The sequence below is a fragment of the Scardinius erythrophthalmus genome (genome assembly GCF_964197995.2).
Source record: "Scardinius erythrophthalmus genome assembly, chromosome: 15".
Taxonomy (NCBI): Eukaryota; Metazoa; Chordata; class Actinopteri; order Cypriniformes; family Leuciscidae; genus Scardinius; species Scardinius erythrophthalmus.
Genome location: NC_138235.1, coordinates 26,088,779 through 26,113,144, shown reverse-complemented (window position 1 = coordinate 26,113,144; position 24,366 = coordinate 26,088,779). Strand labels below are relative to the sequence as shown.

At 37.7% G+C, this 24,366-nt stretch overlaps 2 protein-coding genes across 11 annotated transcripts in view; both read right to left on the bottom strand.

Moving 5' to 3' along the window:
* The window catches only part of wnk3 (WNK lysine deficient protein kinase 3), a 52,564-nt gene extending 36,013 nt beyond the window's left edge, over positions 1 to 16,551 (bottom strand). For all 10 annotated transcript variants that reach the window (XM_081385982.1, XM_081385985.1, XM_081385984.1 and 7 more), the window contains exons 1-2: positions 16,080 to 16,551; positions 3,735 to 4,811 (exon numbers count right to left, since the gene is read on the bottom strand). In XM_081385982.1, the coding sequence (XP_081242108.1) occupies positions 3,735 to 4,433 (699 nt within the window). In that variant the 5' untranslated portion in view covers positions 4,434 to 4,811; positions 16,080 to 16,551. The remainder of the gene's footprint in view (positions 1 to 3,734; positions 4,812 to 16,079) is intronic.
* Positions 16,552 to 22,845: 6,294 nt separating this feature from the next.
* The window catches only part of fam3a (FAM3 metabolism regulating signaling molecule A), a 7,566-nt gene continuing 6,045 nt past the window's right edge, over positions 22,846 to 24,366 (bottom strand). The window contains exon 10 of the mRNA XM_081386643.1: positions 22,846 to 23,594. Coding sequence (XP_081242769.1) covers positions 23,496 to 23,594 — 99 coding nt within the window. The 3' untranslated portion in view covers positions 22,846 to 23,495. The remainder of the gene's footprint in view (positions 23,595 to 24,366) is intronic.

Here is a 24,366-nt window from a genome sequence, read left to right as displayed (position 1 = left end):
GTTTTATAAATTTTGTGGGATCTTCATTTTTAGTTAAAAGAGTTCAGTGGCACAATATGCACTTCATACATTTCAGTGTGTTCACTGTTCAGTGACACTGCAATTCAAATAGCTTTGCTAATAAATTGGAATGGAAGTTTTAATGGAATGGAAGTTATCAATATAATGTGATACACATACCACACAGCAAGTTGCATTTTCAACTACTATTTTTAAAATTTTTTATTTTGCAATATGTATCGTATCGCAATATATCGTGATATATCGTATCGTGACACATGTATCGTGATATGTATCGAATCGTGAGGCCCTTGCTGATAACCAGCCCTAATAGACTTCATACCAAAATGTTCTTGACAATACGGCTGTTTCTATGCAGGTTTGGCTGATGATTAATTAGGGCTGGGCGATATATCGCATGACATTGTTATGCGCATCTCGTCAGTAAAGCCGGTTCCTTGATTAGTAGTAGCCATCACCTGCTTTCAAATGGAGCGGCATTTACTACACAGAGCCGTAGTTCACTGACAAGCTGAGCCATATCGCATTAATTATCGCAGGTGATACGTCCGTGATTGTTTGAGAATTGATAATTCTGATTGCCAATTCAGTAGACTTTTCTGCTCATGTTATGTCACAAAGGTGATGATACACAGGGCAACTTTCTGAGCAATGTTGCTGGGCAATGATGCCATCAACGGGCAACCAGATGAGACACAGGGCCCACGACCAATCTAAATTATCCAGATAGAAATTTATTGCCCATTTTCAATGGGAAAGTGCCCAAGCAACAATCGCTCGGCAAGATTGCCCAGCAACATTGCTCAAAAAGTTGCCCTGTGTATCATTACCTTTATTAGAAGCATCAGTAATGTATGATAGGAGCAAATATTTGTAAATAAATATTGCACAAGGTAGAATGACATAAATATAAGAGCTCAACAGAAAGGACTTTTTTCAGCTGGTTTGGTCAGTCCAGTGGTTCAGATTTTTACTGGGTTTACTTTCCATAAAAAGAAAAAGTTATTCATACAAACAAAACAAAAACTAGATTTTAAACTGCCAATAATAGCTGACAATTATTATAGCTATAAATTCATAAACACTTCTGCTAACTACATAAGCCTACCTTGGAAAAGTTTAAACAGCATCAAACACATCATGGAGAAATCCCTTCCTCTCTGTAACCGGCAGTCAATGAATTTTTTTGGAATTATCTTAATGAGGAAATAAAGTGAACACAAAGCGTTTTAACAATGTAGCCTACATTATAAATGACTCAAAGCAAAATACACACCTACTGTGATATAGTAGTGCATTGTAAACTTGAACTCACATAATGCATACAGTACAAGACATGATTTTTAACTTCAAATTGATGGTGTGAATGTAAATAATTGCAAAGGACTTATTGGATAAAACACGGTAGCCTACTCCTCCTTACAAGAGAACACACAATAGCACAATCATCACACATACAGTTTCTTAACTGAGCACATTGTCTCATTCTGGGTTTTTCACTGTTCCTTGTCCAAGATTTTTGCGAATCTGCATTAACCACATTGTTCAAACAGCTCACATCAGGAATCTGTCTAAGAGTTGGATAGTTTAGTTGTGCATCACATTACTCTCTAAGCAGCAGTGTGGACTGTCACGGAGGCTTGACAGAATGCCTTCTAAACATGGAATAATCTGCTCAATCTCAGTCAACAGATTACACCACAATTCATACTGTAAAGATTAAAGTGAATAATATTACAATCTGTGCACAGGCCACGGTCTTATGTTTTAGTCATGTCAAGTACCAGGCCGACATAAGAATAAAGAGGAAGGTGAAGGATGGATAGACTGTTTTAACACATTATGAACTGTTTATTTGCACATGCGGTCCACATTGTTTTAACACTATATCAGATAAGCAAACACATGATGATATATCATAAACTAAAATGGTGCAACTGTTTAGTGGATTGGCCCTAGTGTGTGTGGGATTAGCTCCAAGCCAAACACATGACTACCAACCTTTCAACACAAAGCAACCAAACAAACCACACATGATAAAGAGAGAACTGAGAACAAACATCAGATTGCTCATTCAGTCCCTGCTTTGCCATTTTCATTATTCCTCTTTCACTGTCAGAGTATCATAGATCTGTATTCCACCATGGTACCCTTTGCTTGTTTTTCAGTTGTTTGTTTAAAACTGAGTGCTGATAACATCCTGGAAAACTAACTGCTTGCTTACAGCAACCACTTCATCTTTCTACCATTTAAAAAAATAAATCTACCGCTGAATTAAAACTAAATCACACTTATTAGCTTTTTGAGTACACGTTTTATACACATTAGTAGAATCATCATAAAAGTACATCCGTGTGTTGTTATTCTCCGTTTTTGTTTTGCTACTGACAACAAATGGCCACATCAGAAGGGACATCTATCCAGTATATCTATCCATGTCATGATAAACAAAGACATGATGTAGGCCAATAACAACACTAGCTATCCAATGATGCAGCAATTTCTTGCCAGAGTTAACGTTTTTGGGGAAAATAAATTGCATGGTTGGTTTATGAACGGCAAATTGAGCAGTTAAAAATGATCAATGCAGGGGTTTTCAAAATGGGGTCCAGGGACCCCCAAAAAGCATGAATAATGAATAATTATAAATTCAAGACTAAAATGTCATGAAAATAAATATGTAGAAAAGTACTTCCTTTGGCACACTGAGAAGTTGAGGATGAATATTAATCATAGCCTTGGTCCACTGAGAAATTTGAATAAGGTGGTACCATGTAAATGGTAATTCTCTAAATAATCTCCCTTGATCAGAACCATGATTTACATGCCACTTCAACCTTTTAATCAATAATCTGATTCACTAAGCCTCTTACATAGCTGATATTAACCTCCTCAAATGGACCTTATTGGCTAATTATTGTACCAAGTGCCATCTTAGTGCTGAAATACAGCAGGCTTTCCTCTCAGCTGGTGGTTTTGCATGCGCTGAAAGACTTTGCTTCACGAGAGGATTATAAAGGACACGTGGCACGAAAATATTTCTAATGGCATGCTGGCTAAGCTATTGTATGCTATACTGCTGTGATACAAGAGCAATGCGGTCCGCAGCCGGCATCTACTTATGCGTGCCCCTCTGTTGACAACTGCATCATAAAACAGTTGGGTCCCTGTCACAAAACCAATTATTCAATGATGACTTTTCTGGGAAGATACAACACGTAGTGGGCAACAATAGGTTCAGCATAGAGGCAAAGTCAAATAGAACCCACTTCACAACAAGAGAGCTTCTTTGAGCCTTGTTGTTTGTCCAGTTCATTGCGCCGTGAGTAGGCCTGACCCTTCTCTCCCACGGATAGTCTCTGTGTAATCTATAAAGCTATTGAGCTCTGACTTTGAAACTCTTTTTTTTCTTTCTACTGTTCTCACAGCACTCAACTGTAACAGCCTGAAGAGAGAAACACAAGAGGCTAAGATTTCACCAACAAGCTTGGAAAACTCCTGAGTAACAGCATCCTAATTCAAACCAGTAGGGCTAAAGCACTTAGCCTGAAAAACATGATACAACTCAAATTCCTGTCCAAATAAAGCAACCAATACTAAACGCTGCTATCGGCCCACCATATTGCAATGAAATGTCAAAACTTTTGCTACTCAAGTGCATTAGTTGAATTAATACGGTAACCATAATTCATTTGTGGGTAAACAAGACTCACCTGCAGTTCACACCAGGCAACTTCCACCCAGGTTTCTGTGTCCAGGCCTTTGTAAACAGTTTTGAACGCTCCTCTGCCAAGCTCGATGTCAAATTTTAGAAAGCGGCCACTGGGCGAAGTGGCAACAGCCTTCATCTCAGCCTCTTCTTCCTGTTCTCTATCTCTTTCCTTCCCCTTTAGAGTGGGCGCCGAAAGGCCGGTCTTATCAGGATCCTGTGTGCCATGAGTGCCATCCTCACACAAGGCAGCCGAGGCACTGGCGGGTAACTGTTGGGCTCCGCTGGTGAAAACAGAGTCGGAGGCACAAAACTCAAGGTGAGGGGCGCTGTGAGGGGCATCGGGGATTCCTTCCACCTCATCATCCTCTTCGCATATCTCCACGCTCTTTCGGAAAAAACGCTTGTTCTCCCGTTTCCTGCACGGTTCGTGGGCTGCTGGGGAGGAGGGCATGAAGAAGGTCAGAGGTCTGACCGGTGCATCCATTTCTTTACCGTCCTCCACTCCACCTCCTCCTCCTCCTGCGCACCACGCTCTCTTTTCCTGGGTCTGGGAGGAGGGGAAGTCAGACGGCATGCTGTGCATCCTCTCTCTCTCACGGGCAGCCCTGTTCCCCTGGTCATTCTCCTCCTCCCTCTCTCCATCAGGTTTCTCTCCAGAGGATTCCTCCGTGGCAGTGGGCTCTCCTGGGTCCGTAGCCATGGCGATTGACCTTTCCCACTCCTCCTTCGCCGCCGCCCCCTCCTGCACTCTGGCTCTCTGTCAGTCCCCGTCTCTCTCACTCAGTGATCACCCTCTCACCCTCTTATGAAGTTTCTCAGCCGTCCTTCCAGTCTTGCCAGCTGTCAGCGACAAGAATCACTCACTCTTTTCTGCAGCTCTTATCTTCCACGTTCCCTTGAGTTCACAGGAGTATCAGAGGGTGCTTGTTTTGTTAGTATATCCGTGCAGGTTAATTCAGTTTTTGATGTGTACTTTCCTTATCTCCATTTCCTACATAGAGTTTCTTCTGGTTGGCTCAGGTGACTGATTCACAGGTAAATGACCTTCATTGAGTGAGGGGGGATTTTCAGGTGTATCCTATGGAAGAAAAACGCAAAGAATTATTGAGTATTTGGCTCAAGTATAAGCATTTAACAACCATCACACAATGTCACAGAAAGGGACACGTTTTTCATTATTACATACACTATAGATTTTTATCTTATTTTATTTAACGTCTCTATATTTGATGTTGTGAATATTGATGTCATAAGAACCGATAATTCGGTACCAAGTCGGTAGCAACATTTTAAAATCCAGGCAGTACTTGTTTTTCTACAGTAGCGCATGTACCGATGGTACCGAAGGTAGCGAGGCTGCAGTTCTTCCGGAACTGATGGGGGAAGCACATATGCCAAGAAGTGTTTCAATCTGTCCTCAAAGGGTTAAGAAGAAAAACGGCTACAAGCACACGGAAGAACTACACATGGAAGATGGCGGCGAGTTCAGCGAGAGTTGCGTTGGCAAGAAAGGTGCTAAGAGTCGAATATGGAATATGGCATTCGAGGCTGATGACCACAGCATTATTATTGATGTTTTCTTAAGCCAATATGCAAACGACGCCATCATGCATTTCAAATCAAGGGAGGTAACACCTCACATTTGGCGAAGCACCTAAAAGACAGGCACCCTGATCTTTTGAAAGAATTCAAGGTGAGTATCAAGTAATATTAACATCATATACAAAATGTAGAAATTATGCTCTTCAGCCTGAAACAGGGTTATCATTGTGTTTGAGGCAGCAGTAAAACCGGCTAACGTTATGCTCCATTCAATGTTTGCGTTAGCCAGTTATTTGTTAGTGATGCTAACACAATGCTATGTTATAAACGTCACCAATACAAAGGATGTTTTTAAAATAGCTTCTTAAGCAAAGTTCTTTCATCAACAACCTTGATTATAAACTGCAGTGGAAATGCTTAATTTAACAAGCTTATTAGTCCTAAATGCATACATAAACTTACTAGAGCATTAGGCTAAATAAAATAAAAATATTTTAATATACATTTTTTTGGTACAATTAAGACCAGGGACATGCGTCATTACAAGAGAGTAGTGTTTACAGTCTGTAGCACTGGGCCTGCATTTCACAGCAACACCTGTGGTCATTGTGTCCGTTCACAAACTGTCACTAAAAACTATTCAAACGTTCATAACTGCCAAGGGCACTTAGAATAACTTCTAATCCATTAAAATTCTAAACAAGAGCCTTCAAACAACGAGGAAAGTGAATGACTAATTATCCAGTTATTAAATAAGCTGTCCAGAACCATGAGAGGGGTACCTGGTGCAGAAGCATAACAAATCTAAAAAGAGCCAACAAATATTAGCCATTAAAAAAACTAAAGGAACACAGCGGATTGTGATTGATTAATAATGAATGATGGCATAAAGGACCTTTAGGGTTAAATAATTCAGAGGCAGAGCACATACAGAATGAACATGAGTGACCATCACAGATCATCGCTAAGGGACCATATGCAGTAAAACCATATTAATTGTAGTCAGCAGTATTGGTCCACATGGGGAGCATTACAGCTTCTCATGTTTACAGTGAGTGGATTTTCATTGTTCCTCTAGTAGTGTTCTCCAGGTGCATTCATACAGAGCAACACCTGACACTGCCTCTCACAAGATTCAATGATCTTTGTGACCCATAAAACCAACTTCTGCCTCCTATCACAAACTCAATCTCCCTCTTTTTCTCTCTGGTGACATGGTGGCTCTCCTCTTGTCATGCTCATCTGTCTTCTGGCAGGCCACATCCATCAGGTTAGATTGCTACAGGCAACATGCTAATAATTACATGACTGATTCAGAGGTGGAAAAAGATGCTCCTTGCTTTCTCTCGGAAAATAAAACCGGGAAAACAAAGGTTAACTATTTATTCCAGTTGTTATGGAAGTAAAGGTGAAATAGCAGGAATTTCTGTTGTGCTTTGGGCATGTGAGAGCAAATTACACAATGTTTTACAAAACTACGGCTGTAACCGAAAGCTTAAGCAGCTGACTTGTTGCCTCGCTGTCCTTTCAGGCAATGACTTTGCAGGCAGCATTTGCGCACAAAGGTACCTCAAAAAAAAACATTTCGGACAGACTTCTGAGGCAGCATAGTGGTTTAATAATCAACAGAGCTTTGGTGATAACTAAGCGAATACTTAATTACTGCAATAATTTCTTGCTAGAAATTGCATCAAACGTGGAAAAAGTTGTCCAAAACATAATTTTACCCACAAACTGACCACCAACCGCAGCTTTCAGACACCATATTTATTTCTTGTTCAACTGTCACGGAATGGGATGCACAGGATTGTGGGATATCACAGGCGAAGGATACATCTATGCTGCCTTCAAAAATTTATCAGATGAAGGTATCTCAGGAGAGAGGAAGTTGCACGATTATTGGATACGGACGTGCCTTGTTGCCTTGTATGTAGCTTAATTCTGTTTTTGGAGGAACAATCACTGAAAGCTCTCTTTACGTTTTGTTTTTGTGCTTATAGATTTTCACGAGGAAAATATCTTGAAATGCAGGTTTAGCAGGCAACTCTGGTTATGTTCTGCAGATAAGATTAAAGTCAAATTGAAGTAAAAACTCTGTTCAATCGCGAACTTAAAAAATACAACGGGATAGCACGAGGTGTAAGCAAGCAGGCCAGTTCACATTAGACTAATTGTACTAGTTGACATCAGTAACTCCATAAACTGGCTGCATTCTTAAAATGATCATGACATGTCAGGAACTAACTGAAAAGTCTTTCAGATTTTGTTCTCTCTCTCTCTCTCTCTCTATATATATATATATATATATATTTTATAATATATAATAACTGACTGTTTGGATGTAAAAGGATATCAACAACAACAACCCATGAGAGGAGGAAGTGCTGCTTTAAACACAAGCGTATTTGCCTGTGTCCTCAGGGCAAGGAGTTTCCATAAAAACCACATACCGGACAGAGTGATTACAGAACGTCACAAACGTGTCACAAACGTACATCAAACACATCACTCACACTCTCTCACTCCCTTCTCTACAGTAACTCGTTTCTGACACAGAGGATTCGGATCATGTCACAATCAGATATTCCTTCATTGCATCTATGGCTGTATTCCCACAGCAGAATATGGTTGTCAGTCCTGTTTAAGTACATTCGAACAGTAGATTTTCAAAGTTCCACTTTCAAATTGTACTGAATACACAACAGCAGACAGGAGCGGATATAACAATGACTACATCTGAAAAGTCAATTGACGTAATGTTATTTCAAAAAGTACCAACCAAGTGGAAATGCACCAAAGTTTTGGTCACTGAAACTATGGGGGAAAAATTTTTATACTGGCAAGGATTCTCAAGCATTTTATAAGGTAAAATGTGAGTATATGTAAAAAATATAAATAAATAAATAAATAAATATAGTTCAGATGCAAAAGCCTCTAAGTGCCATCTGAAATTTTCTTCTAGAATGATCATTTTTATAAAGCTTGTATATTTAAGTTAAGTAATTTCACTTAAATGGCAAATAATAGGTAATTTGCATTTCCATTTAAGTGAAATAATTGAACTTAAATATATGAGCTTGATAAAAAATGATCATTCTAGAAGAAAATTTCAGATGGCACTTAGAGGCTTTTGTGTATATATAGGCTATATAAAGTGCTATGCATAAGTTTAGACACCCATGCTAAAGTTCACTAAAAAGAGGAATAAAAAAATCATCTTTTGGAAATTGAACTTAATGCCTTAATTAATTTTTTTTGGAAAAATCCAACCTTTAAGGACACCAATTTTCTTTGTGAATGAATAATGTATCATAAATAAATAAATGTTCTTCCTTAAAATACAGGGTGCATAAGTCTGGACACCCCTATGTTAAATTCCCATAGAGGCAGGCAGATTTTTATTTTTAAAGGCCAGTTACTTCATGGATCCAGGATAATATGCATCCTGATAAAGTTCCCTTGGCCTTTGGAATTAAAATAGCCCCACATCATCACATAGCCTTCACCATACCTAGATACTGGCATGGAGTACTTTCTATAAGATTATCTCTCAATGCAAATCAAACCAGCTATTAGGCTAACTGAAATAAAACCATGCCAAGCTCTAGGTATGGTGAAGGCTATGTGATGATGTGGGGCTATTGTAATTCCAAAGGCCAAGGGAACTTTATCAGGATGCATATTATCCTGGATCCATGAAGTAACTGGCCTTTAAAAATAAAAATCTTCCTGCCTCTATGGGAATTTAACATAGGGGTGTCCAAACTTATGCACCCTGTATTTTAAGGAAGAACATTTATTTATTTACGATACATTATTCATTCACAAAGAAAATTGGTGTCCTTAAAGGTTGGATTTTTCCAAAAAAAATTAATTAAGGCATTAAGTTCAATTTCCAAAAGATGATTTTTTATTCCTCTTTTTAGTCAACTTTAGCATGGGTGTCTAAACTTATGCATAGCACTGTATATATATATATATATATACACTCACCTAAAGGATTATTAGGAACACCTGTTCAATTTCTCATTAACGCAATTATCTAATCAACCAATCACATGGCAGTTGCTTCAATGCATTTAAGGGGTATGGTCCTGGTCAAGACAATCTCCTGAACTCCAAACTGAATGTCAGAATGGGAAAGAAAGGTGATTTAAGCAATTTTGAGCGTGGCATGGTTGTTGGTGCCAGACGGGCCGGTCTGAGTATTTCACAATCTCCTCAGTTACTGGGATTTTCACGCACAACCATTTCTAGGGTTTACAAAGAATGGTGTGAAAAGGGAAAAACATCCAGTATGCGGCAGTCCTGTGGGCGAAAATGCCTTGTTGATGCTAGAGGTCAGAGGAGAATGGGCCGACTGATTCAAGCTGATAGAAGAGCAACTTTGACTGAAATAACCACTCGTTACAACCGAGGTATGCAGCAAAGCATTTGTGAAGCCACAACACGCACAACCTTGAGGCGGATGGGCTACAACAGCAGAAGACCCCACCGGGTACCACTCATCTCCACTACAAATAGGAAAAAGAGGCTACAATTTGCACGAGCTCACCAAAATTGGACAGTTGAAGACTGGAAAAATGTTGCCTGGTCTGATGAGTCTCGATTTCTGTTGAGACATTCAGATGGTAGAGTCAGAATTTGGCGTAAACAGAATGAGAACATGGATCCATCATGCCGTGTTACCACTGTGCAGGCTGGTGGTGGTGGTGTAATGGTGTGGGGGATGTTTTCTTGGCACACTTTAGGCCCCTTAGTGCCAATTGGGCATCGTTTAAATGCCACGGCCTACCTGAGCATTGTTTCTGACCATGTCCATCCCTTTATGACCACCATGTACCCATCCTCTGATGGCTACTTCCAGCAGGATAATGCACCATGTCACAAAGCTCGAATCATTTTAAATTGGTTTCTTGAACATGACAATGAGTTCACTGTACTAAAATGGCCCCCACAGTCAACAGATCTCAACCCAATAGAGCATCTTTGGGATGTGGTGGAACGGGAGCTTCTTGCCCTGGATGTGCATCCCACAAATCTCCATCAACTGCAAGATGCTATCCTATCAATATGGGCCAACATTTCTAAAGAATGCTTTCAGCACCTTGTTGAATCAATGCCACGTAGAATTAAGGCAGTTCTGAAGGCGAAAGGGGGTCAAACACAGTATTAGTATGGTGTTCCTAATAATCCTTTAGGTGAGTGTATATATATATTTATTTTTTATTTATTTATTTTTTTTTATCTTACTGATCCAAAACTTTTGAACAGTGTATAATCACTAAACAAGTGATATAATCACTAAACAATTTATTTTTTGTTTTCGGTGTCCAGTGTGTCCAGAATTTCAGTGCATCACTAGCTATAAATAAAATGCATACTCCATAACAATGGAAACATTTTAACGGTGCAATAAGCGATTTCTGATGATCATTGAAGAACACTGTTGATATTTGAAATCAATCCAAACAAACACAACCCTCCCTTCATTGCTCCACCCCAAATGCATGAACACACAATGCAAGTGTGGATGTGTCTTTATCATAGCAAAATAAAGACGATGAACGAAAAACAAGGAAGAACAAAAAAGTAGTGAGCATTTTTGCTGCTGTGCCTGGGGAACAACTCAGTGTGGGTAATGAAAGTGGAAGAGAGCGCTGTTCATTCACTCCCCCACCTACATTTCCTGTGTGTATGTGAAGTTTAAACTCAAAATACCCCACGGATATTTTTATATAGCATGTTAAAGTTGTCACTTTTTGAAAGCGAGCAAAAACGCACCGTTTTTGTGTCTGTTCCTTTAAATGCAAATGAGCTGCTGCTCCCAGCACAGAGGGCGGAGCTTCAACAGCTTGTGTGCTTTTACCTCACACACACATGCACTGGAGATTTCAAAAACTTTTAGCCTTTTATGTTCAAACCGAAGTCAGAAAGATGGAGAGACTCAAGAAGAAGTGACAACATGTAGACAACATTTCTGATTGGTTAGTTGGTGAATTTATGTAGCTTATGTGTAATTATCTTCTAGTCATTGATTAGCATATTCTGTCTTGATAATCTATAAATCGCGTTCCCGGGGGCGGGGTTTATGTAAATTCTAGGGTTGGTGATGTCACTAACCTGGTCGGAATGTCACGTAGTCCCTACCAGCCGTTTGTTGTAGTCCATAAAAAGCCATTTCTTTACAAGAAAATATCTCCCTTTGCTTTGAACTTTGAGCGTTGTAACTTTGCAGATGTTATTTATGCTCAAACAGCAACATTACACACTAACTAAAGTTACCACCCCTTTTAAGGCTGCACTGATTCTGTACTTAATTTACACAGAACCAAAGCACAACCAGAACCGCTTCTGTCACTAGGGTCTGAGGCGGATCAGTGCTGCATATTTTAGCTTTTATTGAGCATTGCATATATACATGCACAACACATTTGGAGGCAGAACCTCAGAGTAGCCTTAACTTGCCTGTGTAATTTAGCAAACAATGATTTGGGGAAAATCGAAATATGACAAGCCCAGTCAACTCTGAGGATGTTTAGTTTGGTATATCAACTGTTATTCTACATTCTCATCTGTCAGTGGAGCATGTGGGACTAATCATGACATTCGGTATTCAGCCTCACCCAGATGTATCGCTAATTTGAATATCCGTGCCTGTGATTTAATCCTCTTTGAAATGTGCAAACGCTTTCTCTAGATGTGTTTAAAAAGTCTGACAGGCTTTTAAAGTGCATCAACTGCAGCTCACATTGGACAGAATCTTCTTAAATGTCTCTGAAATCACTTTATCATGCCATACCCAAGCTCTTCCTCAACAAAGATACAGCTAATCAGTGCACTGTGTTGTTAAAGCACTCTCTCTCACACACGCCATGCTGTCCGCTCCCACAGTGCTCTGAAACTCCAAACACAACGGGCGCTACACAAAAATCTAGCTCTCTCTGCCTCTGCCAGTTTTTTCATTGCTCTCTTCACCGGCATACACACATTAATCCCCTGGAACTGAGCAGGCTCAGCTGATTTACTGAGGCAGACAAAGAGGGAGCCAGGGGACGTAGCGTGTGTGTATCTGTGTATGTGTTTAGGGAGGGGGCAGACAGAAATGTTTGGGGGTTGAGCTATGATGAAGCTAGAATGAAAAAGGGGGGGACAGGAAAGGATTGTGGGTAGGAAGAGAGGACATCAAGTTTTTAGACAGGCAGTCGAGGGGGAGTCAGATAAGGGGGGAGGGGGGTTGGGTTGAAATGGGTGGGAAAAATGTGTGTGAATGAGAACAAGGGATATAAAGGAAGGGGGGGGGGTCACGTACACACACACACACACACACACACACACACACACACACACACACACACACACACACACACACACAAAGAGTTGGGGAGATTTTCCCGAGATAAAATATGTGCTGGTTTGAGTGTGAGTGACAGCAGTGACAATAGACAAAATTCCACCACAAGAAAACCAACTGAAGTTTGGGCATGTGGGAGTTAAAGAGGTGTGGAGCAGAATATGAGTATGATGATATCAGCCAAAGCAATAAATAAAATAGAATGGAATGGAATAAGTGTCAGCTATGTTTCAATTGTAAATAAATTGTGCAAAGTAAGTAGAGCCTTTGTGTGTTGACAATGCACAGACATAATCATAACTCCGCTTCAGTTTTTCTGCTTCCTAAAGCAGAGGTTACCAACCAGGGAGCTGGGGCCCACTAGGGGTTTCAGCAAACTTCCAGGGGGCTCCAATAATAGAATTAGAATATTAGAACTATTAAAATTTAGTTATATTAACACAATCTTAATTAAAATACTAATATATATATATATATATATATATATATATATATATATATAAACTGACATCATGTTTAGTGTTCATTTGTTTTTATTACATCAAAGGTACCACTCACCCAAAAACAAAAAATGATTTACTTATCTTCATGTCTGCATGTATGTCTTTTTTTCATCTGTGGTACACATTAGAAAGAAAATAATTTAGAAAATGTCTTGCTGTTCTGTGTGTGTGTGTGTGTGTGTGTGTGTGTGTGTGTGTGTGTGTGTGTGTGTGTGTGTGTGTGTGTTTTGCAGAAGAAAGTCATGCAGGTTGGTAACTACATGAGTGAGTAAATGATCAGAATTTTCATTTTTGGATTTTCAAAACTATTCCTTTTAGATTTAAAGTGTCAGAAAGTGCAAGGACAACAAAAAGTCATTTTAAACTGGAACGTCCGACATTTGCTGTCTGTCTTGGATTACTGAGGTATCTACATAATTTACAGCTTAGTTTGCAACCGAGTTAAGTGCCCATTCAAGCTGAGATGAAAAGGTCAGTTTGCAGTACAAGAAAGGTCTCGCTATGGTCATATGTTCTTTGTCATATTATTCTGAATGACACTAGAGGCAAAAATCATCAAATGTATGATTGGAGATTGTGGATCTGCATTTGCTTTCAGGCGCTGATGCAAGTAGGCTGGATAATTTGCTGTCACAATTGATTTCTTTTTAACCGGTCACATCAATACTCATTCCTCAACCACAGTCTATTTCTAGGAAAAAGAGATTGTGTTATGATTCACAATGATAATGGCTGTAAACTCAGAATCTTGCTAAATCTGACGTAAAATGACAAAACGCTCTTTTTAAAGTAAAATAAGCTATGGCCAAAAGGACCCAGCACAGCATCAAGACAAATGTTCCTAAATGAAATCTGGTGCTTGTAAAATTCAAAGGTGAAAATTACAGCAAAGTGACAGCTGGAGTTGAAGGCATAAAGTTTGTCCTCGTCCCATTAAGTAACACCAAGAACAACACAAAACAAACACTTTTGTCCAATCTAGGTCAAGCATGTGAAAGTGAGTGTCACTGTGGTCACAGAAGGTATAGGGTACACAGTGAACCAGAAAAGAGAGACTATACCGCCTAATACTACCTTCTCTTTGCTCAGCCTATGATATAATCCAGGTGAGACCATTTAATCAAAGCTTGCTATGATGTGTGGATTACAAATAATAAGTGGCTACTACTGTGCTTTTGAGGTTTATGACTAAAATAAGCTCTCTGTTGTTTTATCCTTTAATACAATACGGGGCAGATTACCAATGAAGTTGAGGGATTTTTAACATCACTTTTACACTAATCACTGCCTTGTCCCCATCAGCATAGATTGCACAAATACACAAAGCTGCATACAAGTTAGGGTTGGGTCAGTAAGCATTACTTTTACTCAGTAAGGGCACATGAAATTGATCATTACAAAAGATTTCTATTTCAAATAAATGCTGTTCCAGACATCCCAACTCTGCCAGAAGTTCAAGACTCCGCATATTATGGTGACCCCTAGACCCTACAGTTAAATGAACAACCCTGTGTTAGGAGGCTTACACAAATGAATATACTATAATGTAGTATAATGTATATTTGGGGGGATAAACAGATGATAAATGAGGATCATGAACTCTATACATCAAAGAAGCCTGAATTGTTTTTTATCATGGTTTACACAAAAGTATTAAGCAGCACAACTGTTGATAAGTCACTGTTGATAATATTTCACAATTTCACTGTATTTTGATCAAAATAATTCAGCCGGAGTGAGCAAGAAACTTTTTTCTTTATTCTTACAGACCCCAAACGTTTATGGTTACGGTGTACATTACTTTAATGCCAAGTTCTTTATATAGCAATACATGGTATATGGATCAATTAGGGTAAGTGAAAAATTAGTGAATCATTTTTATTATTTCTTACAACATTAAAGCAGTTATGTTAAAAAATATTCATATTTGAAAAACATCTGCTAATCAAACCAAAGTTAGCATGGAGTAGCCTAACCAACATGCAGGAAACCATTGTGATGTCATGTGAGAAGAAAACCATAAAACGTAGCAGTATCTCTTCAGACCCGGATTACTGTCTTTCAGGGTCATGAATAAAATAGAACAAAACATATTTTGACTATGTGAAAAGGCAGGACAAATGGAGTAACGTAAAGTAAACCCATTTGAAATGTATGATACATTTTTTGCACCACTTGACATGACTCAAAAACGTCTGTAGAAAGTTTATAGTTTTCATAACCTCAGACACACTTATCTGTCACTGACTCAAAATCTTACTACTTCAACATCATGCTTATATTTTAAAAGAAGATAAGGTAGGCAACCAATACACAGGGACCATCTATGAGCCACTACACTGAGCAACAGTGGCCAACGCTTTGAGTTGAAAACACATAGCAACAGAGGACATGGCAGCCATAAAAAATATATATATATAAAAAAAATACACAAACGTGTGCTATTAGGTTGTAATTTGCTAAATCAACCACCATCAGTCGTTAAATTGACAATAAGCATAAGTGAATCTGTTAAGAGCAGAATATGACATAATACAGAAGATAGAGCGCAAACGCCTGTCTTAGCGGCATATTCAGTCTTCATTTACTGTCAGTCAGTTAGCAAGTCAAATACGGAAAAAGACAATAAAAGACACGATCAAGAGCAGAAACCTATGTGGAACCAGAAGTGAAAAGCAGACCAAGAAAAGATGGAAACATCTTTATTTTCTGCCGTTCAGGCGGCAATATTATTGCTCGTCTCGCCCATTGCCAATATCTATTTCAGCACCACCGCGTTGTGTTAACGTTAGCATCTGAGCTATGTTTGCCTGGGATTTCTGTATGTCTGAAAAACACATACAGCACCTAAAGATGCATTTTTATTTTACAATTTATATCTGCAAATAGTGGTCCTTTGAATATCAGAAGCTAATGATTATTTAACGTAATAGTCAATGGGACTCACCGGTGTGCTGCATTCTCTGTCGTTATTACAACTGAAACAGGTCGTCGAAAGGTCTCGCTTTCTCCAATGTATCTGTCAAACACTCAACAGCTCGTCATCATCTCGTTGGATACAAGCGTAATTTGTCGTGTAACGTTACCGGTGTTTAACGTACTCCTTTTCTTATACGAGCGTTTGGTTCTCTTGTTTGAACGGCGTCGTTAAATCCTGCAAATCTTCCTGGACACATTATCTGTTAAAAAACATATTGTTGTTCTTTTCCGCGAGATTATTAGCACACATTTCCGCCGGTGAATGTTACGTCAACGTAATCACAGGTGTTTAGCGTGATACACATCTTTATTGTACATAATTTACAAAGCAACGACTGTCGCTGCGACGTTCGTGGTAGTTCAATCGAGCACAATCGTTTCTCCTTTTTCGGTTAACGACAGAGACGCGCGCGCGCTTGCTCGCTCGTACCGCGTGCTCCAACTATGCGCGTCGCCGCCGCCTGTCTGACCAAGCGGGACCGCGCATTGTCCCAGTAAGCGTCTCATAAAACAATAAGATTTGGCCATTCTGGTATAATAATTAATTTACATTTTAATAGGGTTACTTATTGGGATAAAGGGCATGTCTGCCTTTACTTTTGTTTTGGCTTTTCTATTAATGGCCGGATCCAACAATTTCACTTCACAATTCATGTGGCCTTAATAATGAAAATACGTCAGTTAATATAATATATTAGTAGGCTAATTTAAATCAAAAGATATTATAGAACTGAAGCAGCAAAAGAGTTTCTATTTATTTGCGTTAAGTTAACTGGAAAACTGTATAAATATACAACAAATAAGGCATATTAAGGTTAATTGGGACACTTTTTCCCCTGTAGTGACCGAAATATATAGGGGTGAATTCAGGTTGATTGGGACACTTTTTGCCATTGAGATGACTAGCAAAAAGTGTCCCAATCAACCTGAATTCACCCCTACATTATTAAATGTAAAATAATAATAATAATAAAAAATAAAAATATAAATGTATACTCATGTTTATGCATTGATTGAACACGGATATCATCTACTATATTGTTACAAGTTCTTTTAAAATTGAAGATATCTCCAAATACTAGTTATTCTGTTTTTTTAAATTAACTGTTTATTTTTCACCATACAGACTATTTAATGCAGATTAACTACACTGTAAATGCAAACATCGTATTTAATTAAAAATAGTAAATTGACCTTAATCATTTTTTTTCAACCTGCTATTAACACTCACTTTTAGTAAGTTACTTGTACTTTGAGGTTGAAAAATTGTACCAGCTTAGTCTACTTGAGCTGGATTCATTTAGAAAAAGTAAGTTTATGACCTGAGGGCATGCGCAGATCAGTCCTCTCTACGCTAGACGGCGATATATGGCCACGCCAAGACTCGCCCTTCAATAGCTACTATTGGCTGAAGGTGAAAACCGTAATTTTAAGCCACCATTGAGGTGATTAGTGTTTGTTTTAGTTGGGCTCTTGACCATTATATCATTAATTTAACCTATTGTTTGACTGCTGGATCTGAGTTATAACAGCCAGATGAACAAACAGAAAAGGTGATCTGATGGTGATGGTTGTGTTTTAACATAATCGTTATTTCATTTGACCTGATTCACTGAACTCATATAATTCAGAGTTAATTTCTGAGTTAGGTTTACTTTATTAATTATAACAGCACTGTCCTGGTACATGATATTTTTTTTAGCCATTTCAATGAAATCCAAATAATCAAATTAAAAAGGCGAAAAAAAAAAAAATTTTATGTAGGCACACACAGAGATCAAGAATTAGCGTATGAATCTCAACAATGGTGACAAACAGATCACCCCTGATCATAAGCTCATTATTTATTCATGCAGCAATGCATGATGGGAGCCATGAATGAGTTTTGATTGGTTGCACCCAGAATGCACTGCAACATGCTTTATAATTGTCACCATTGTTGAGATTCACAGGCTGATTCTTGATGTCAATGTGTCTAAAAACTAAATTATCATTTTTTTTTTTTTTGTATAATGGAAACTTTTAATAAATTCTAAATATTATGCTGTACAAGGACAGTGCTATAATTAATAAAGTAAACCTAACTCAGAAATTGGTTTCTTTAATTTAAGTGAACTTGAAAAATGAGTGAGCAGAACTAAAAGTGTTAAGTTGTAGGTATTTAGTAATTCTAAGTGGGGTTAAATTTATATCAAGCAATCCACACAAAATGAAAAAACTAAGTTAACACTAATCATGGCTATTAAGTTACATGAACATAAAAAAAACGTGCTAGTGGTACTACTTGATTTAGTACTGCACACTTAAAATAAACAAGCTTTTCTAACTCACTAATCTTAAGCTTACTTTGCTTAATTTTTTTGAGGCAACGAGTTTGCATACTTTTTTTAAGTAAGGTCAACTAATTACATTTTACAGTGTAGTAACTACTTTCTTTGGTATAGATGGATTAAAAGGTCAGCTACTACTGATCAATAAGGCCAATAAACCATCTTTGTCTGAAGTGAATTAATTAATAATAATAATAATAATAATAATAATATATTATTATTATTATTATTATTATAATATGGCAAAATTTGCAGTTTACCACCAATAACAATTTAATAAACTATTTGGAAAGCAAGTAGCAAAGAAAGTTGTAATCAAAATTATTCAAATCAGGGTTATTAGCAAAATTTACAGACTTTCAGCTGTTTGCATTGAACAAACCAACACAATAAATGTTTCCAGTGGTTTTCCCAAATTCAACTGAAACTGCAACTTTTAACGACTTGGTTGCAAAAGCCCTTTTGCGGTTATAACCTGTTGCAAATGAGATGTATAACCACACCGGCGTCTGGCAGCGTTTCTGAGGAATCTTAGCCCATTACTCATGAGCAATGGCCTCCAGTTCAGTAATATTCTTGGGGTTTGCGTGCTGCAACCGCCGCCTTCAAATCCCACCAGAGATTTTCTATGGGGTTCAAGTCAGGTGACTGTGATGCCACTGTAGAATCTTCCAGGACTTCTTCGGCAACAAAGTCTTGGTGGAATTTGAGGTATGTTTGGGATTACTGTCCTGTTGGAAGGTCCAATGACGCCCAAGCTTCAGCTTCCTCATAGGCGACATGAGGTTTCCTATTTTAATCAATCCATTTTGTATTCCATGCAGTTTTCCAGAGCCAGAGGATGCAAAGCAGTCACAGAGCATCACCATGCTTAACTGTAGACAGTGTTCTTTTCAGCGTACGCTTCGTTCTTCTTCCTCCACACATACCGCTGATAGGGCCGAAAAGTTCCAGTTGTTTCATCGCGTCACAGAACAGAATCCCAAAAATTCTGTGGCTTATTTAAATGATATTGAGCAAATCAGAGTGATGTACGTACGTCTTGGAATTCTGGCGTGGAAACCACCTGCGTTTAGCACGCGGCTTACTGTGCAAGCTGAAACCTCAGTGCCTGTTGCACAAGTCTTGCTGCAGGTCTTTTGCAGTGACTCAATGGTTTTTCTGAACCTGCCTTCTCAAAAATCTGGTTGCAGCCATTGATAGCTTCCTTTTTCTACCCTGACCAGGTAGTGTAACCACTGTTCCTTTAACTTTAAACTTGCGAACTATGCCTCCAACGGTGTCTCTAGCAACCTTTAGTGCCTTTCATATCTTTTTGTATCCTGTTCTTTGATTGTGAAGGGCTATGATATCTTCTCTTAACTTTTTCAACCATTCTTTTGCCATATTTCTAATATGCAGTCAAACATGACACTCAACAAACCTAGCCAGTTCAGATATTTCATGTGTTCTAGCTCAAGCACACCTGCAACTAATGAAGCCCTTGATTAGTTGCGTCAGGTGTGCTGGAGACAACACCTGTTTTGCAGATTTGTGCTGTTGTGAGAGATTCTATTCAGGGGGTTGAATAATGTTGAGACTGCAGAAGTCAGTATAAATTGCATTTTTATTTGAATTTGAGGAAACCACTTGAAACATTTGTTGGGTTGAGCTATTTCAATTAATTTTGTTTGATTTGTTATAAGTCTGTAAATTTTGCCAATAAACCTGATTTGCAATAGGGTTGAATAGATTTGAATATCCATTGATAGAACTGTAATTCTAGTGACTAATTGAATTGATAGGCAAGTACTAGTCATCACTGGAATAAGTGCTAGTATCTAACCTAATGCTCTAGTATGTTTAATACTTTGTTTAATTTATTAGGGGAAAATGACAAATTGGATTACTTGCTAGTAATAAAAAAAAAGGAAAAGAGAACAATAAAGTAGGCTACTAACAAAATTGTACACTAGCTAGTTTCTAATGAATACATATTACAATAGATTTTCATTAAGGCTAATTAATAAAAGCAATTAATAAAAGTTCATATATTCGTAGATCAAATTGTTGTAAACGGTCATTTTAAGTTTCATTACAAATTCTTGATTCTCTGATGCCCTCTAGTGTATATGAGCAGTAATGCCGCTGTCCATGGTGCTTGTTTGCGTGCTTTGATTCGCTGACAACACGCGATCCTGAGTTTCACGCAAGAAAACCACACTCCATTTCAAACAGCCTACAATTTATGGGGTGAGATTTCGGTCACAATTCTGCGCGCGCAAGATCACATTTTGAGCGCGCAAAAGGGCATTTCGCACGCGCGTGAACTGAGTTTTGCGGAGAAATGTTCGTCTCGCAGATAAGAAAATATTGCGAGCGAACGAAAATCAATTTTGCATTTAAAATAAGTATTTGGATGTGCGCGGACGTTCTCTTTCGCGTGTGCAAAGTTTCACTTTCTTGCTCCTTTCATACCAGCCGTGAGCGCTCTCTAAGCGCAGACAGCTCGCTTGCTCAACACAACCCAGCGTTACAATATGCCATAATTCCAGCCAATCAGAGATAAGACTGCTAAATTCTGATTGGCTGGCTTGAAAACCAATCACAAGACTCCCTGCATCACTGACTGCGGAAGAGAACTAGTGCAGTTGAGTTTATTATTTATGAAAAATATTCAAAAACTTCCCTGTAATTCAATGTATTGTTGGCAAATTCAGTTCACACATCACTGCTGTCCTGATGGTTATACTACAAGACTTATTTTGTATAAATATCGTTTTGCGTATTTTTTACGATTATTATTTATGAAAAATATTAAAAAACTTCACTGTAATTCACTGGCAAATTCAGTTCACACATCACTGCTGTCCTGAAGGTTATACAACAACACTTATTTTGATAAAATATATATTTTAAATTGTATATAATTGTACTCTAAATGTATAATTTTTATGATTTTTATGAAAAATATTCAATAACTTTACTGTAATTCACTGTATTGTTGCCAAATTCAGTTCACACATCACTGATGTCCTGATGGTTATACTACAACACTTATTTTGAAAAAAAAAAAATTAAGTTGTAAATACAATTGTAAATTTATGATTTTTTTTAATGATTTTTATGAAAATATTCAATAACTTTGGACATCAGTGATGTGTGAACTTAATTTGGCAACAATACAGTGAATTACAGTTATGTTATTGAATATTTTTCATAAAAATCATAATTATACATTTACAATTGTATATACAAATTAAAATATATATTTTTCCCTAAAATAAGTGTTGTAGTATAACCATCAGGACAGCAGCGATGTGTGAACTGAATTTGGCAACAATACAGCGAATTACAGTGAAGTTATTGAATATGTTTCATAAAAATCATAAAAATTCTACATTTACAATTGTATATACAATTTAGAATATATATTTTGCCTATAAGTGTTGTAGTATAACCATCAGGACAGCAGTGATATGTGAACTGAATTTGGCAACAATACAGTAAATTAGAATATTTTTCATAAAAATCATAAAAAATCATAAATGTACAATTGTATATACAACTTAAAATATATTTCCCCCAAAATAAGTCTTGTAGTATAACTATCAGGACAGCAGTGATGTGTGAACTGAATTTGGCAACAATACAGTGAATTACAGTTATGTTATTGAATATTTTTCATAAAAATCATAATAATTATACATTTACAATTGTATATATAATTTAAAATATATATTTTTCCCAAAATAAGTGTTGTAGTATAACCATCAGGACATCAGTGATGTGTCAACTGAATTTGCCAACGATACAGCGAATTACATTGACGTTTTTTAAATATTTTTCATAAATAATAATCATAAAAAATACGCAAAACAATATTTATACAAAATAAGTCTTGTAGTATAACCATCAGGACAGCGGTGATGTGTGAACTGAAATTGCCAACAATACAGTGAATTACAGTGAAGTTTTTGAATATTTTTCATAAATAATAAACTCAACTGCACTAGTTCTCTTCCGCAGTCGGTGATGCAGGGAGTCTTGTGATTGGTTTTCAAGCCAGCCAATCAGAATTTAGCAGTCTTATCTCTGATTGGCTGGAATTATGGCATATTGTAACGCTGGGTTGTGTTGAGCAAGCGAGCTGTCTGCGCTTAGAGAGCGCTCACGGCTGGTATGAAAGGAGCAAGAAAGTGAAACTTTGCACACGCGAAAGAGAACGTCCGCGCACATCCAAATACTTATTTTAAATGCAAAATTGATTTTCGTTCGCTCGCAATATTTTCTTATCTGCGAGACGAACATTTCTCCGCAAAACTCAGTTCACGCGCGTGCGAAATGCCCTTTTGCGCGCTCAAAATGTGATCTTGCGCGCGCAGAATTGTGACCGAAATCTCACCCCATAACAATTACTCTGATCAAACACGAAGGGCTAAACATCTGTGTGTGTTTATTATTAGATAAGATAAACGCAATCCTACACACACACACACACACACACACACGCACACGCACACGCACACGCACACGCACACACACACACACACGCACACGCACACGCACACACACACACCAGTGCATACTTTCATAATAGAACACCTGGAAGAAGATTGGTGCAACTTATGACAAAAGTCTTATGACACTTTTCACAAGTATGGATTAGAAATAGGTAACAATCCCCAATGGACTATCTGGACATTCTTTAATGTGTAATTGTGTATATAATTATTTGTCTTCAAATGTAAATGCAAATGCTTATCCTTCAGAGCAACCACCAGACACAGCTTTTATACAATCAACTTCACACATTTTAAACAGTATATATAAAATCTTTCTAAACATTCTGTTTAAACATATTTAAAAAAATATAATAAAGAACAGAAAAATGTATTCTTCTTTGGTCAATGAAACTATTCTAACTCTAATTCCAATGGACCAAGCAGCTTCTTCCACTTCTTTGTTCACTTCAGATAGTTGAGTCACTTTCTGAATCAAAGCCAATTTTGCATGTAGTGCTCCTTGATTTTTGAGTTTGATGTGTTCCTACAGTTCAAAGTCCCTGTGAGTCCTTAAGTTTCTAACGGAGCGCGCAGAGGAATGCAGCCATCCATCTCCAGTGACTCAGGCCAGCCTTCATATTTATTATTGCTTTTACTGTTCTTCATTCGCTGAAAGACAGAGAAAAGGAGGTAAAATCCCTGCTTTAGGAATTCTAAACTGTAATTAACCTTTTCAAAATGGTCTCTTAGCTAAGCTCTTCCCCCTTTTCTTACTGTTGTTCACTCAGACAAGCTGTCGGAAACATCCAAACGGCTCAGTTTGTAGAAAATGTTCTCAAATGTGCTCAAAGTTGCACAAATTGGATATTATATTATACGTGGGCTAGAATGAAATTACAAGGCGTTTTATCGCTAATTTCTGCTTTAAAGAAACACAGCAATTAAAGTGATTACAACAAGACATTTTAATCCAAAGAGGCTTGCAAATGAGGAATATTAGAAGCAATTTATTATACAAAAGCAAATTTGAGACTAAGCTTGAGAGGAAGTAAAATTTTCAGAAAATTAGAGTAAAGAGACAAGAAAAGTTTTTTTTAAACAATTTATTTAACAATTGTGGTTTAGGTTGCAGAAAAGGGATCCACACACACATATACATATATATATATATATATATATACACACACACACACACACATACACACACACACACACACACATACACATATATATATATATATATATACAGTGAGGAAAATAAGTATTTGAACACCCTGCTATTTTGCAAGTTCTCCCACTTGGAAATCATGGAGGGGTCTGAAATTGTCATTGTAGGTGCATGTCCACTGTGAGAGACATAATCTAAAAAAAAAAAAATCCAAAAATCACAATGTATGATTTTTTAACTATTTATTTGTATGATACAGCTGCAAATAAGTAT